This window comes from Rhinolophus ferrumequinum, chromosome 19, assembly GCF_004115265.2.
Source record: "Rhinolophus ferrumequinum isolate MPI-CBG mRhiFer1 chromosome 19, mRhiFer1_v1.p, whole genome shotgun sequence".
Classification (NCBI taxonomy): domain Eukaryota; kingdom Metazoa; phylum Chordata; class Mammalia; order Chiroptera; family Rhinolophidae; genus Rhinolophus; species Rhinolophus ferrumequinum.
Genome location: NC_046302.1, coordinates 3,669,234 through 3,681,280, shown reverse-complemented (window position 1 = coordinate 3,681,280; position 12,047 = coordinate 3,669,234). Strand labels below are relative to the sequence as shown.

Sequence of the window (12,047 nt, the reverse complement as noted above, 5' to 3'; positions counted from 1 at the left end):
AGCTCTACAAACACACAACCTCATCCCTCCCTGAGTGCCACTCGATTATAAGCTCCAGAAGGTCAGTTTTTCCAGCTGGCCCTATAAGCCCAGAGCAGGCATAGGAGCCAGAGCACTTGCTCCAATAATATTTTTTTTGAATGAATAGGCTTTTCTTTTTTTTTCTTAACAGACATTCACAATGTTCACCTTTCCACTAAGGAAGTTCTCGGTGCCCTCTGGAGCAGTGTGAGCTCCTCATATCCCTCCATCTGAGTCCTGCCATCTGCACTTGTTAACAGCTGCAGTCACCAATGTGGCCTGCTGGCTGGGCCTCCTCCTCCCATCATCGCCCTCCTCCTTGAGCTCAGCTGCATTGTCTTCCTGTGGCTCCCTAAGACAGGTATGTCCTCCCTCTTAGGGTCTCATATTTGTTGTTCTTTCTGTCTCAGACTTCCCCCAGATATTCTCTCTGCATTTAAGTCTCTGCTCAAGGCTTCCCCTCCTTCCACACAGGGAAGCCTTCCCTGATTATTCCTTCTAATGTTGTCCTGCAGTCTCCAAGGACCTCATTCCCATTACCTTATTTCATTCATAGCACTTCTCCCTGTGTAAAAGCATTCTGTTCATTTGCTTGGCTATTCATTGGCTTTGTTCCCCATGAGAAGGGACACTTCATGACAGCAGGGACATGCTTATTGTCACACTCCTAGTGTCTGGCTTAGCACCCAGCATCGGTAGGAGCTCAATTCGTATTTCTTAAATAAGTAGTTGAATACGTGATTGATTGAATGAATAGCTGACAATGCATCCAATGTCATCCATTTAATAAGGCTAAGCATCATCAATACCATGCCTTCCAGGGAGAGGGTGATGGGTTGGGAGAGGAAGGAGGCCAGGAACAGTTCTGGGAAATGACCACATACTGGACTCAGCTGGAAGAGACTGAGTCAGAAAAGGAAGTGCTGGCCTACATCACTAGCGGGGAGCTGGATTGGAGTCTGGGTCTGCCTGACTAGACACCTGTGCTGGTCACATCTCAGGGTGATCCCTCTCAGAAAGCCTTTCTGGAAGGTTCCAGAGCACATGTTCTATCACAAGACCATGGGCTTAACACCTGACTCTTTCAGCTATTCCAGGGGCTTCTGTTTCATTTATCCACTTTTGACAATGAATCTCTAGAAGAGTCAGACCCAGCTGGCCAAATCTCAGAGTCCCAATAGTAGAAGAAGAAGGGGCAAGAAGACATAGAAAGCCCCAAGACAGGATAGAACAAACACTGTGCGTGGGGCCAGCACATACATCCACAGGGAGTGTGCACAGTCTGACTTCAGGAAGTGTGATTCACAAAACACATGTGCGTTGAGTGACCTGTGCAACCAGACAGTAGCCTGAAGTGGTCTCTTACCCGCACAGCCTCCATGATGTCTAGCTCTGCCTCAGTCAGATCGAGGGCACAGTTGTCTTCTCCCCTGAAGAAGTGTGAGGCCGGGATCATCTTGCCATCCTCCAGCTGGATGCTCTTCACCAGCAGCTGCACAGGGAGGATTGCACAGTGCCTGTGGTTGCCCTTATGGCAGGGACAGAGCAATTCCACAGAGAGCTCTGTGCTAGTCTCCAACCCTTGCCATAAGAAAGGCACAGGGAGTCTTGAATGAATGATGAGGAAAAGACTTCAGAGCGGGGAGGCTGCTGTTTTTGGGGCACAGAGGAGACTGTAACGCTCATACTCACTTTTCCCTATCATCCACCCCACTATGCTCTCGCTTTCTTTTTAAGTGTAATGACTTTATTATTTCTATAAAACTGATACCCACTCATTAGACAAAATAATTAAAGCACTACTTTGAAAACCAACTGAGAAAACAACTTATCACACAATAGCCAGCTCCTGAAACCCTTCCATCTGGTGAAGGTCATAGATGCCCTCTGGGTTGGAAGAGGAGCAGATGAACTCATGGGTGGAGGAGCACATCTCTGTTTGATAAGACATCTATAAGAACGGTCCTGCCTGACCCCTACCCTGCTGCCTTTTGAAGATGTTCTGGAGCTTTCTGTGAGCTAAAGTACAGTCAGACCCAACTGGAAGTTCTTGAGAAAGGTTTCAACCAAAGGTGTCCATCAAGACTGCCTCCTTCACTTTGCTGTCCCTGTGGATATCACAGGGATGCAGTTGGTGACCCCCTCCTGATGCAGGGATGTCCAGCTAGCTGCCACAAGGGGGGTGCTGTTAGTGGCCTACTTCTGTACTCCTTCCTCCTTGCTGTTGGTGGATAAGCACGGTTGTGCACAGAGAGGCCCAGGGGCGATGCCTCATTGTCCCCCACCCAGCTCCAGGGGAGCAGAAACAGACGACTGAGTGATGTAAAGATGCTGGGAAACAATCGGCAGGTGCAAGTCACACTGAAGAGCCTGCCCTGGGATCAAATGGAGGCTAGACTGCTCCAGAACCATTAGCTTCGCTTAGCATTGTCCTCTGTCCTTCCCGACTGGTACACGATTTTTCCAGAGCACTCCCTCCATAAATCACGTGCACAATATCTCCCATCTCAGGAGCTGCTTTTAGGGAAGCTGACCCAAGACAGATCTGGTCTTCCAACTGCATTTATCAATCTTGAATACCTAAAACACCCAACAACTGTAAATCGCAGATACCGATGGCAGCCTCAGGCTCTCCAAGGGCAGAGCACGGAAAGGTGGGCACCCAGAGTGAGGTCACACCAGTCCCAAGCAAAGCCATGCCACACTCCACCTGGTCTGTATACACCAAAGCAGCCAAGCGTCCAACATCCACAAGGTTTGTTGAAATTCCCTCAAGTGCTTGGGGTTCCCTGCCTGTCCTCCTTGTTCCCTGCCCCTAGTACCTTAAAGTCCAGACCTGCCCAACACTGCACAGAGTGAGCATTAATAGTATAGTACTGTGGCAACTGGTGGGCCTCGGAGCCAGAATTTTAGGGTTTGAATCCCAGCTCTGCCATGAACTAACTAGCTTGGGTGAACTTGGGTAGATTATTTAAATCTCTGTGTTTCAGTTTTCTCCTCTGTAAAGTGGTATAATATTAATACATGTCTCACAGGGTTGTTGGGAGAATTAAATTTAATACCTATAAATTATTTTAAAACTGCCTGGCACACAGAAAGCACTCCATAAATATTAAGTGTTGCTCTGAGTTTCAGAGTCTGCTAATATAAATCAGAGCATGCTATGTGCCCAGCATGGCTCCAAGGATTCTTAAAACAGAAGGAAACAGAGGCATAGAGTTTCAGTGACCACACCAAGTAGTGTTTGTATACTCTGCAGGACTAATATGAGGCCCTAAGTTCAGGGCTCCATGGAGAGAGCGTCTCCATGATTCTAACACCCTCACAGGACACCCAGCTCTGGCTAAGGCATCTGGTCAGGAAGATCAAGAGGATGGCCTTCCTGAAACATGGAAGTGGGCAAACCCAGTGGTTGGGGCAAGCATGGACTCCTGGAATCTGCTGTCTTATCTTATTTTCTCCTGTTTTCTCCAGAGCAGCCTGGGGTCTAACTGCAGGGTGGGAACCCTTGGACAGGAGTATGCAGGGCCTTGAGCCTACTGTATGGACATGTGACCAACAGCAGCTTCGTTACCATTCTGTCATCATTCCCGAAGAGAACCAATCCCCTTTCGGTGACCACCCCTGGCCGATGGGCTCCCGGGATGGGCAAAGCTTCTCCCTCAGGCACCAGACCTGCAGTGTTCAGCGTTGAGTTGAAAAATGTCAGCTTCTGTTTGGAAACAGGACCGGAAAACCAGAAGGTGGTGGATGAGAAGAGGCCCCCACTGTAGGTAGCCTAGACAGGGCTGAGCAGGGTTAGGGAGATGACGTAGGGGCCAAGGGAAGTGCAATGTGAGGGCCACAGCCCTAGAACTCTGCATCCAGGGGTATAAACAAGGCCTGTAGGAACACTGGAGGCATTGGAAGTCCTCAAGCCCTGTGTTCCTCTAAGACCCTTTGTATTGGCCCATGGTCTCAGACCTCAGGTGGACAGACATTGGGAGAAAACCTGCTCAAGTCACCATGGGGTGAAGACACTTGCCCTGAGGATGCCACCAAGCACTGGTCACTCTGCATAGGGTTTTGTGATGGCAAGGGCAGCAAAAGGACTCCCCAACACAGTCTGGGCAGTTGGCCAGCGGTCAGGGGTTCAGACAGTCCAGGACTTTGTGGAGGATAGGGCTGCCCTACATAGGGTCTTGCCAGCCCCTGATGCCTTGAGAGAGACTGTGAGCCCCAGGGCTCCCTGTCTTCAGCATCTGGTTTGCCTACTGCCTAGCCCCTGGTCTGAGTATGCTGCTCCTCCGCGTGGGGCCAAGTCGAAGTCAGAGCTGGGCCTCCATGAGCCCAGGGGTGAGAATCAAAATATTTTACAGCCGAGACAGCTCAACCCCAGAGTTGCTGCAAGGCCGGGAGGCCTTCAACTGTGCTCTCCCTTTACACTCTAGCAATGTTCCTGGGCTGGGGGCACTTGGGTGGGATTGGGGTTCAGGGAAGTAGCTATTTGCCAGCCAGTTCAAACATATTTTGACAGTTTTGCAGTCAGTGGGGCACACCAGTGCATCCAGCCCAATCCCAGCCATGCATGAGCATACCTGCCCACAAGCCTCTGTCCAGGCGCCTGGCATCTTGTCGTTGCCACGGATCCAGTTATGAATGACCTCTGCTGGCTGGTCCCAGTTGATCTGTGGGGTAGGACATGTCTGCTCAGCTGGTGTCTCTCTACTCCCTGACCATCTGGGTAACACTCTGCCCTGATGACCCCTGACGGTGGGTGAAGCCTGGGGGGAGGAAGCTAGGAAGTCTGGCGATTTCTTGGACACTAGTCTGAGTCCCTGAGCTGGGTGGGGTCTCTCTCTGGTACCCACAGTCAGGGTGCTTTCTGACTCTCGGTGTTTCATGGGTTGAGTAAATGTAAATTGATGATTTGGGGAAGATAATGTTCTTTTGTTAAGATGGCCAAGGCCTTACAGAGTCCACAGCACAAAGTGCAGGCCCATTCCATTGTGCCCTGCCAACAGCTTCTCCTGTCCTATAGGACTCACATAGATGCCTACACAGCAAGCAATAAGCTCTGAGTAGAGGTATAGCCTGTAGGCCCCCAAGACTCCCATGCTTATGACAGCTTTGAGGAACTGAATTATCTCTCGTTCCTCATCTTAAAGACTTCTGGCATGACTGTTGATATTACACACACACACACACACACACACACACACACACACAAAACCAGCTCTTCTCCCTGAGGGCCATATCTGCCCATTCTTCCTAAAGAGGAACAGGTAAGAACCCAAAACAGACCCTGCTCCCTGACTGTCCAAGTGCCACATGCTTTCCCCAATCCACGGCGTTGTTCACACTTTCCCTGCCTGGGTAGTCCTCTCTTCTCACCTTAAATAATTACAACCTGGTTGCCCAGCCTGATCCCTGGCTTCCCCAGGATGCCTTCTGCACTCCGGCCCTGGCTTCAGGATGGGCAGAGCTTCAGGGTGGGCAGAGCCCTGGCACTCACCTTGGCTGTTTCCTTCTTCTGAATGCCCTCATAGGTGGCTCCTTCCTCAGGCTGAGGGAGTCTGGGGGCTTTGCCCTCGGCAATCAGCCTCACAGCCTGCACCTGGGGAGACCCGGGTCACTCATATCCCCAGCATTAGTACCCTCCCCTTACTCCCATCCCCTGAGTTCACACTGATCTGGATCCTGCCTCACAGTAACCATACATGCCTGGCACACAACAGGCACCCAAGAAATAACTCCTATACGAAGACATGGAGCTAGCCCAAATCCGATTCCAATCTGTACAATGGGCACAGAACCCTGCCCTCTCTACTATACAAAGTTTTACAAGATTACATAGATCTTAGAAGATTACACAAAATATAAAGCACTGTATAAGTGTAACACGCACAAATTTCATGTTTTTATCTAAAACCTTCCCTGACCAGTAAGGAGAATGGATCATGAGTCTCATGATAGGTTTGGAGGTCTGAGATTAATCAGAAGTAGTTTCTCTGTTAAAGGAAAGAGGAAGGTTATGGGAGAAGAAATCAGGGCAGGGACGAAGGGGAACCAAGGAGCCTGGGCTCATTGTGAGAGAAGGTCTGGGGGGAGAGCTCCCAGAAACGCCGAGACTGAGAAGTGACGGGATTGTAAGAAACGTCTAAAGCAGGACTGCCCAGTGGAATGTTTTGTTGTGGTGGAGATGTTCTATGACTGCATTGTCCAATACAGTGGCCATCAGCCATGCACATTTCCTACGGACCTGTCATGTAGTTACTGAGACTGAGGAACTCAATTTTTTTTTTGATGTTTTCAATTAAAATTTAATATTATAGGTTTTTCTGAAGTTTTTATATTATATTAATATCTTTTCCTGTACAATAGAAATTTTGGTTTCTAATAATATTACATATTTATTTGTTTGCTTTATCCTATAGTATATATAAAATTGTTTCAAAATTATGACACCAAAATTATTATTAGCAATATTAAAATAGTTATGCCAAGTTTCTTTTGGTTATTGTTAGCATGCTGTATCTTTCTGTACCCTCCCCTTTTTTTAACCATCTGATAACTGTATGTTTAAGATGTGCCTTAGCAGCATATACTTGAGTTTTGTTTTTCTTCATCCAGTCGGACAATCTTTATCTTTTTTTAAATATATATACTTATTTATTTACTTTTTTAAATTTATTGGGGTGACAACTGTTAGTAAAATTACATAGATTTCAGGTGTACAATTCTGTATCACATCATCTATAAATTACATTGTGTGTTCACCACCCAGAGTCAGTTCTCCTTCCATCACCATATATTTTTTTAATTAGAATTCATTTCAATTAATTTAATAGCAGCATGTGACTACTGGCTGCCCTATTGGACAGCCCAGCCTTAAAGGATATTTTTAGTTGATTTCTGTGACGTGTACAAGGTAACCAGTTTCTCTGTCTCTCATATCAAATCTCTAGCAAGTCTACTTTGCATGGGAGAGAATACAAAGAGGCATCTAGTTTAACATACCTAAACAATAAAAGGTGGTGGTACACCAGATTGGCTGAGGGCAAGGGGACAACTGACATGTGGTCAATAGTGAGCACTTTTACGTCTTTATGCTTATTGCTACTTCCAAACAGTAAATGCTCTCCTCTCCTCCGGGAGACTTCCTCCTGTCTGACTCCTACCTGCTGCTGAAATTGGTGACAATCAGGAATGTGTCTGCCTTTGGCCATTACTGGCTGGCATCCTCCCACTGAACCACCAGCTGCAATCCCACACACCAACCTCTTTGGGGTCAAGTCCCATGGGGCCTGCCTCCTATGCCAAGTACAAGTCTCTCTCAGTCATTCTTGTGTCTTTCTCCAGTAACGGAAGCCTCTCTCTTGCAGAAAACTCAGTCCGCAAGACTACAACTAGACCAACCTTCCTTCCCCAACTGGCCACAACAGGAAGCATGTGACTGAGGCTAGCTAATTGGAGTATTCTATCATCCTGGCCAGAGATGGGCTCAGGGCAATCACATGATTGTAAAATCGGCCAATCACAGTCTTTTCTGATTTTTCATTCATGAATTCTAGGAGAAAAGGGTTTCTCTTCCCCTCCAATCCACAGGTGTAAGCCTTGAGCCACCAGTGACTTTTTTCCCATTTGAGGTCAGACAACTTGAGAATGAAGCTAACCAAACAGAAAAGTAGAATCAGGGTGAAGAAAGAGAGAAAAATAAAATCCTAATGATTCAGCCATGCTTGACACCATCTCTGCCTCTAGACTTCTCTATTAAATGAGCCAAAAATGACCCCTTTTTGGCTAAAGCTTTTTGAGTTGGGTTCTGTCAGTTGTAAGCAAGAGTCCTGCCTAATACAATGCATTATATGTCTTAATCTTACCTCTTTGAAACCCTGAAATGAGAGCTCTCTCCCTCCAGAATCCTGAAATTAGGGGAACAGATTCCCGGCTACCTCTGGGCGGCAAACTGGGCATAGAGAAGGTGTGTGGGAAGGGCCCTGTAGGCACCTGGGCACAGTCAGCGTCCAGCTCTTACCATCCCTTTGATGCCTTCGGGGAAGAGGAAGCGGTTGTACAAAGTGTTCACAGTATCATCTGGGAGGATTTCACACTCCTTTTGGAGAAGAAGGTCCCCGGTGTCCAGGCCATCATCTGCCCAGAAGATGGTAAACCCCCCTTTTTTGTCTCCATGAATGAGAGTCCTAGAGAGCAGAAGAGTGAAACTCTGAGTCTAGCAGGAAGGACCACAGAGAAGGATGCTCTGGGGGCAGACTTTATGGCCCCTGCTATCCTCCAGTACTCCCCTACCCCTTGTCCCATGGGAGGATTGAGTGTTACTCTGGCAAGAGTGGGAAAGAGAAGGAAAATGGTATTTATTGATACCAACCATGTGCCAGGTATTGTGGTAAAAGTCCTATATGACTCATGTAACTTAATCTTCCCACGTGATGTAAGGAGCTCCCTTACAGCTCCTTTTTTGCATGCTCCCTTTACAGATAAGGAAACTGAAGCCCAGAGAAGTGAAGAGAGATGGCTGGAGATCTAGGGGTCTGAATTCCAACCAGACCAGTCTGACTGCAAGCCCTCTTTTCCCAGCTCAGCTGCCTCCCCACCCTACTACTCATATAAACTGCCCTACCCACCAGACGATCACCTAGTCTGTCATCTTAGTACTTCTCATCATTTATCTTTATCTATTTCCAAATGAGGTGCTACTGAGAGTGTGGCAGTGGGTGGAAGTTAAAGCAGACCTCTGGGTACATCACCTGGGCTGGTGGCCCCAATGGTCTCCTGGGTGAAGCCTGGCAAGCCTCTTGACCCACTCTGTCCCCAAGGCCGCCGCCCAAAATGGAAACACTGACTGCTCACTTTGCAGTTTACTGTGGGAATGCAGAGTGCTTAGCGATGCCTATCCCCAGTTCTCTCGAAGGTTCTTGCTTACTGATAACACTTAAGCAGTCTGGTGTGTGGATGCCATTGGCAGCACAGGACAGGCACCTGCATGATGCCTGTTCTGCAACCCCAGAGAACAGCTCCGGGCTAAGGGAGGATGATGATTCAGGCAAATGGGGGTGGTTTTGCCATCTTACCAGTTGATGGCTGAGGCCCCTCGGTGCCGGGGGAGGAGACTCGGGTGGTAGATGATGGAGCCATGGCAGGGGGCATTGATGACCTCCATGGGGATGAACTGGCTGCAGAAGGGCAGGACGTTGAGCTCGGCACCCAAAGCCTGGTATTTTGCCACCACATCAGGCAGAGCCTGTCCTTTCACCCTCCAGCGGGGAAACTTGAACACTGGCACTCCATCCTTCTCAGCCTCCAAGCCTGTGGGACAGCGAGTGAGAAACTGGCCCCTCCTTGCACCCACCCACACATGGCCGTCTCTGCCTTCCCAGCAAAGTGACTCCTGCACCTTCTCTCCAGGCCTGTCCCTTTCACCCTTCCCCACTGATCCGCAAGGCTCCATTGGGCAGTGCAGAGGGGACAGTACTAACCAAGGGTGAGGTTTCAGTTCTGTCTGGACTGACTTCTACTGACCACCAAGATGTATGGGTGCCTCCCTCTCCCAGACTCCTGCCTGACCCTCTACAGCTGACCTCTTGAACTCATGCTGCTCCCACAGCCTCACCATGCCCGTTACCAAGTTACTGTTTCTCTACCCTTTTCCTTTCTGGGGTGGGGTCTGGGACCCTGCAAACTGCAAAAACACTATCAATAAGGGGTGCTAGAGGGACACTGACAGGATGGAGGGGAAGAAGGGAGAGAAGAGGGGAGGAAAACTTGCTTCTTTTTGTGAGCTTCTGTCCTGTGAGCATCACTCTGGTCTCACATCTTCACCCCAGAGCAGCAGCTGAGTCAGTTTGCAGTTTTCCCAATATCTGCAGAACTAGCCTCAATGCACACAATCCCCTCCCACTGGTGTCTGCCCTCCAAGGTCCAGATTCCAGCCTTCAAACCCCTCCTCCTACCTTGTTACCAGTACCCACGACAAGCACGTCCTCCTCACAATTATGAATTATAGCCCCTCAAGCTTCCAAGTTTTAGAAATTATAGCTTATTCTCTTGATTTCCCCAGCCTTAGAGGTGGCAGCTGTCTCCTGCAATCACTAACCGGTACCTTTGAGTTCTCTTTTGGCTGCCTCTCTTTAGCACCTATTGGACACTTCCTTGTACTCTGTTCTCTGTTAGCACACCTGATGTCTGGCCCCTGACTGGACCTGACTGGACCCACCCTCCAGCCCCCTCTGCCTTTGTACCTTGGCATCCAGGGGTGTTGAGGGAGGGTGAGATCAGTGTGAACAGACTGGACTTTAGTTGTAAAAGCTGTTCCCACTGTGACCAAGGGACTACTTCTGCAGGACATCTGAGGTAAAGTCAAGCAACAGCCACAGCCAGGCTCAATCTGGGTCCAGGCTCAGAGGCTGGTGTCAGTGGTCACTTGGTGATCGGGGGCTGGGCTCAGGCTCTATGTCATGGGTCACACTGGGGTCAGATCTAGGACGGGGGCCTGGCTGGCATTGGGGTGGTGCTAGAACTGAGTTCAGGGTCTCAGGGAAACTCACTCTTCCCTATGAACCAAAACTTTGTACCTGGCCAGTCCCACGAGGCCCCCTTCCTGAGCTTAGCCCCATATTCTGTGTTCATCAGACCTGAGAAGGACATGTGAAGGACCTGTGAGTGTCCCGGGAGGGTCTGTGCATCTGAGCTAAGGGACCCTGCATCCTGCCATGCTGCTGAACTCCCCAGCTCAGCCAGTGATTCTCAAAATGTGCTCCTCCTAGATCCAGGGGCATCAGCATCACCTGGGAATTTGTTAGAAATGTAAATTCTCAGACCTCACTCCATTCCTCTGAGCAGAAACTCCTAGAGTGGAGCTCAGTGCTCTGTGTACCAGGCATTCCTAGTGGTGGGGACACAGTGACTACTGATAGCCTTTTCAGGGCCTGGATGCAAGGTTCAGAGAAACCTGGAGTGATCAGACAGTAGGGCCCTGGGAGCAAGCCAAGCTTTTCCATGGCCCTTCTCCAGGATGCAAATCCCACCCTATGATCAGGTGGGAAGGAGGTTTCCACTTGGTTCCAGAAAAGCCGGGCAGCCATTTGGCACCTGAGCAGGATTCAGAGTAGACCGTGTTCGGCTGCATCTGGCCAGGGACATCATGGCCTTACCACAAGATATTGCAGGCTTCTGCTCCATCCACTGCTACCCACCGTCCTATACACCCCCTTTCCTTGTTCTTAGGCCATCCACTCACCCAGGGGGTCCACCTTCCCATTTTTGTCTGGGATAGTGAACACGCCTACGACCTCATGGCCTTCCTCCCTCAGACAGCGGTAAACTTCCTGGCCGAACAGGCTCTGCCCAATCACTGCGATCTTCATGGCAGCAACAGTGGGTCAGGAGGACCTGGGGAAGGAACAAGGTTGCAGCATTGGACAGGGCTCTCTGGCCCAAGTGGTGTAGCTGCATAGAACCTGACTTGCCTGCCCCTACTCCTCCGCCCCTTTCTGGGGCTCCCCAGTGGCAGCCACTGTGGGGAGGCGGCCACTGTGAAAAGACCACAGGTAAAGTTATTGCAAGGGGGGATTTTAGATGCTACAGTGGGCAAGTCACACCGAGATTGCAGAATTAGGAATTCCTCCTTGAAACCCTCTGAATTCACATGGAACGCGGGGTGTCAAGTTCTCTGAGGGGTATTTGAACATATTTTTGTAACTAACCAGTCTGTGACCTTGGCCAAATCACATGAAGCCTCAGTTTCCTCATTCATTAGTAAGAAAGATGTCATGTGCCTCAAATGACGTTCAGCCTACAAGTCAGGCTTATTCCCCTGTTTACCTCAGCCTCATAGGAAAGGATACCTGGTGGACAGGCCCTGAGGACTGAAGATGGAAGAGGGAAGTGGGAGGGGGTGCCACTGGGCTTGTTAAGAAGAAAGATATAGGGCTGGCCAGGTGGCTCAGGTGCTCCTAACTCCGAGGTCGCCGGTTAGATTCCCACATGGGCCAGTGAGCTGTGCCCTCTACAGCTAAGATTGTGAACAA

The 12,047-nt window shown here is 49.4% G+C and overlaps 1 protein-coding gene across 2 annotated transcripts in view; it reads right to left on the bottom strand.

The window, feature by feature from the left end:
* ALDH1L1 (aldehyde dehydrogenase 1 family member L1) overlaps window positions 1-12,047 on the bottom strand; it is a 114,913-nt gene that overhangs the window by 51,090 nt on the left and 51,776 nt on the right. For both annotated transcript variants that reach the window (XM_033135659.1, XM_033135658.1), the window contains 7 exons: window positions 11,258-11,409; window positions 9,093-9,327; window positions 8,039-8,204; window positions 5,516-5,617; window positions 4,599-4,688; window positions 3,596-3,733; window positions 1,388-1,513 (listed from right to left, as the gene is read on the bottom strand). In XM_033135659.1, the coding sequence (XP_032991550.1) occupies window positions 1,388-1,513; window positions 3,596-3,733; window positions 4,599-4,688; window positions 5,516-5,617; window positions 8,039-8,204; window positions 9,093-9,327; window positions 11,258-11,384 (984 nt within the window). In that variant the 5' untranslated portion in view covers window positions 11,385-11,409. The remainder of the gene's footprint in view (window positions 1-1,387; window positions 1,514-3,595; window positions 3,734-4,598; window positions 4,689-5,515; window positions 5,618-8,038; window positions 8,205-9,092; window positions 9,328-11,257; window positions 11,410-12,047) is intronic.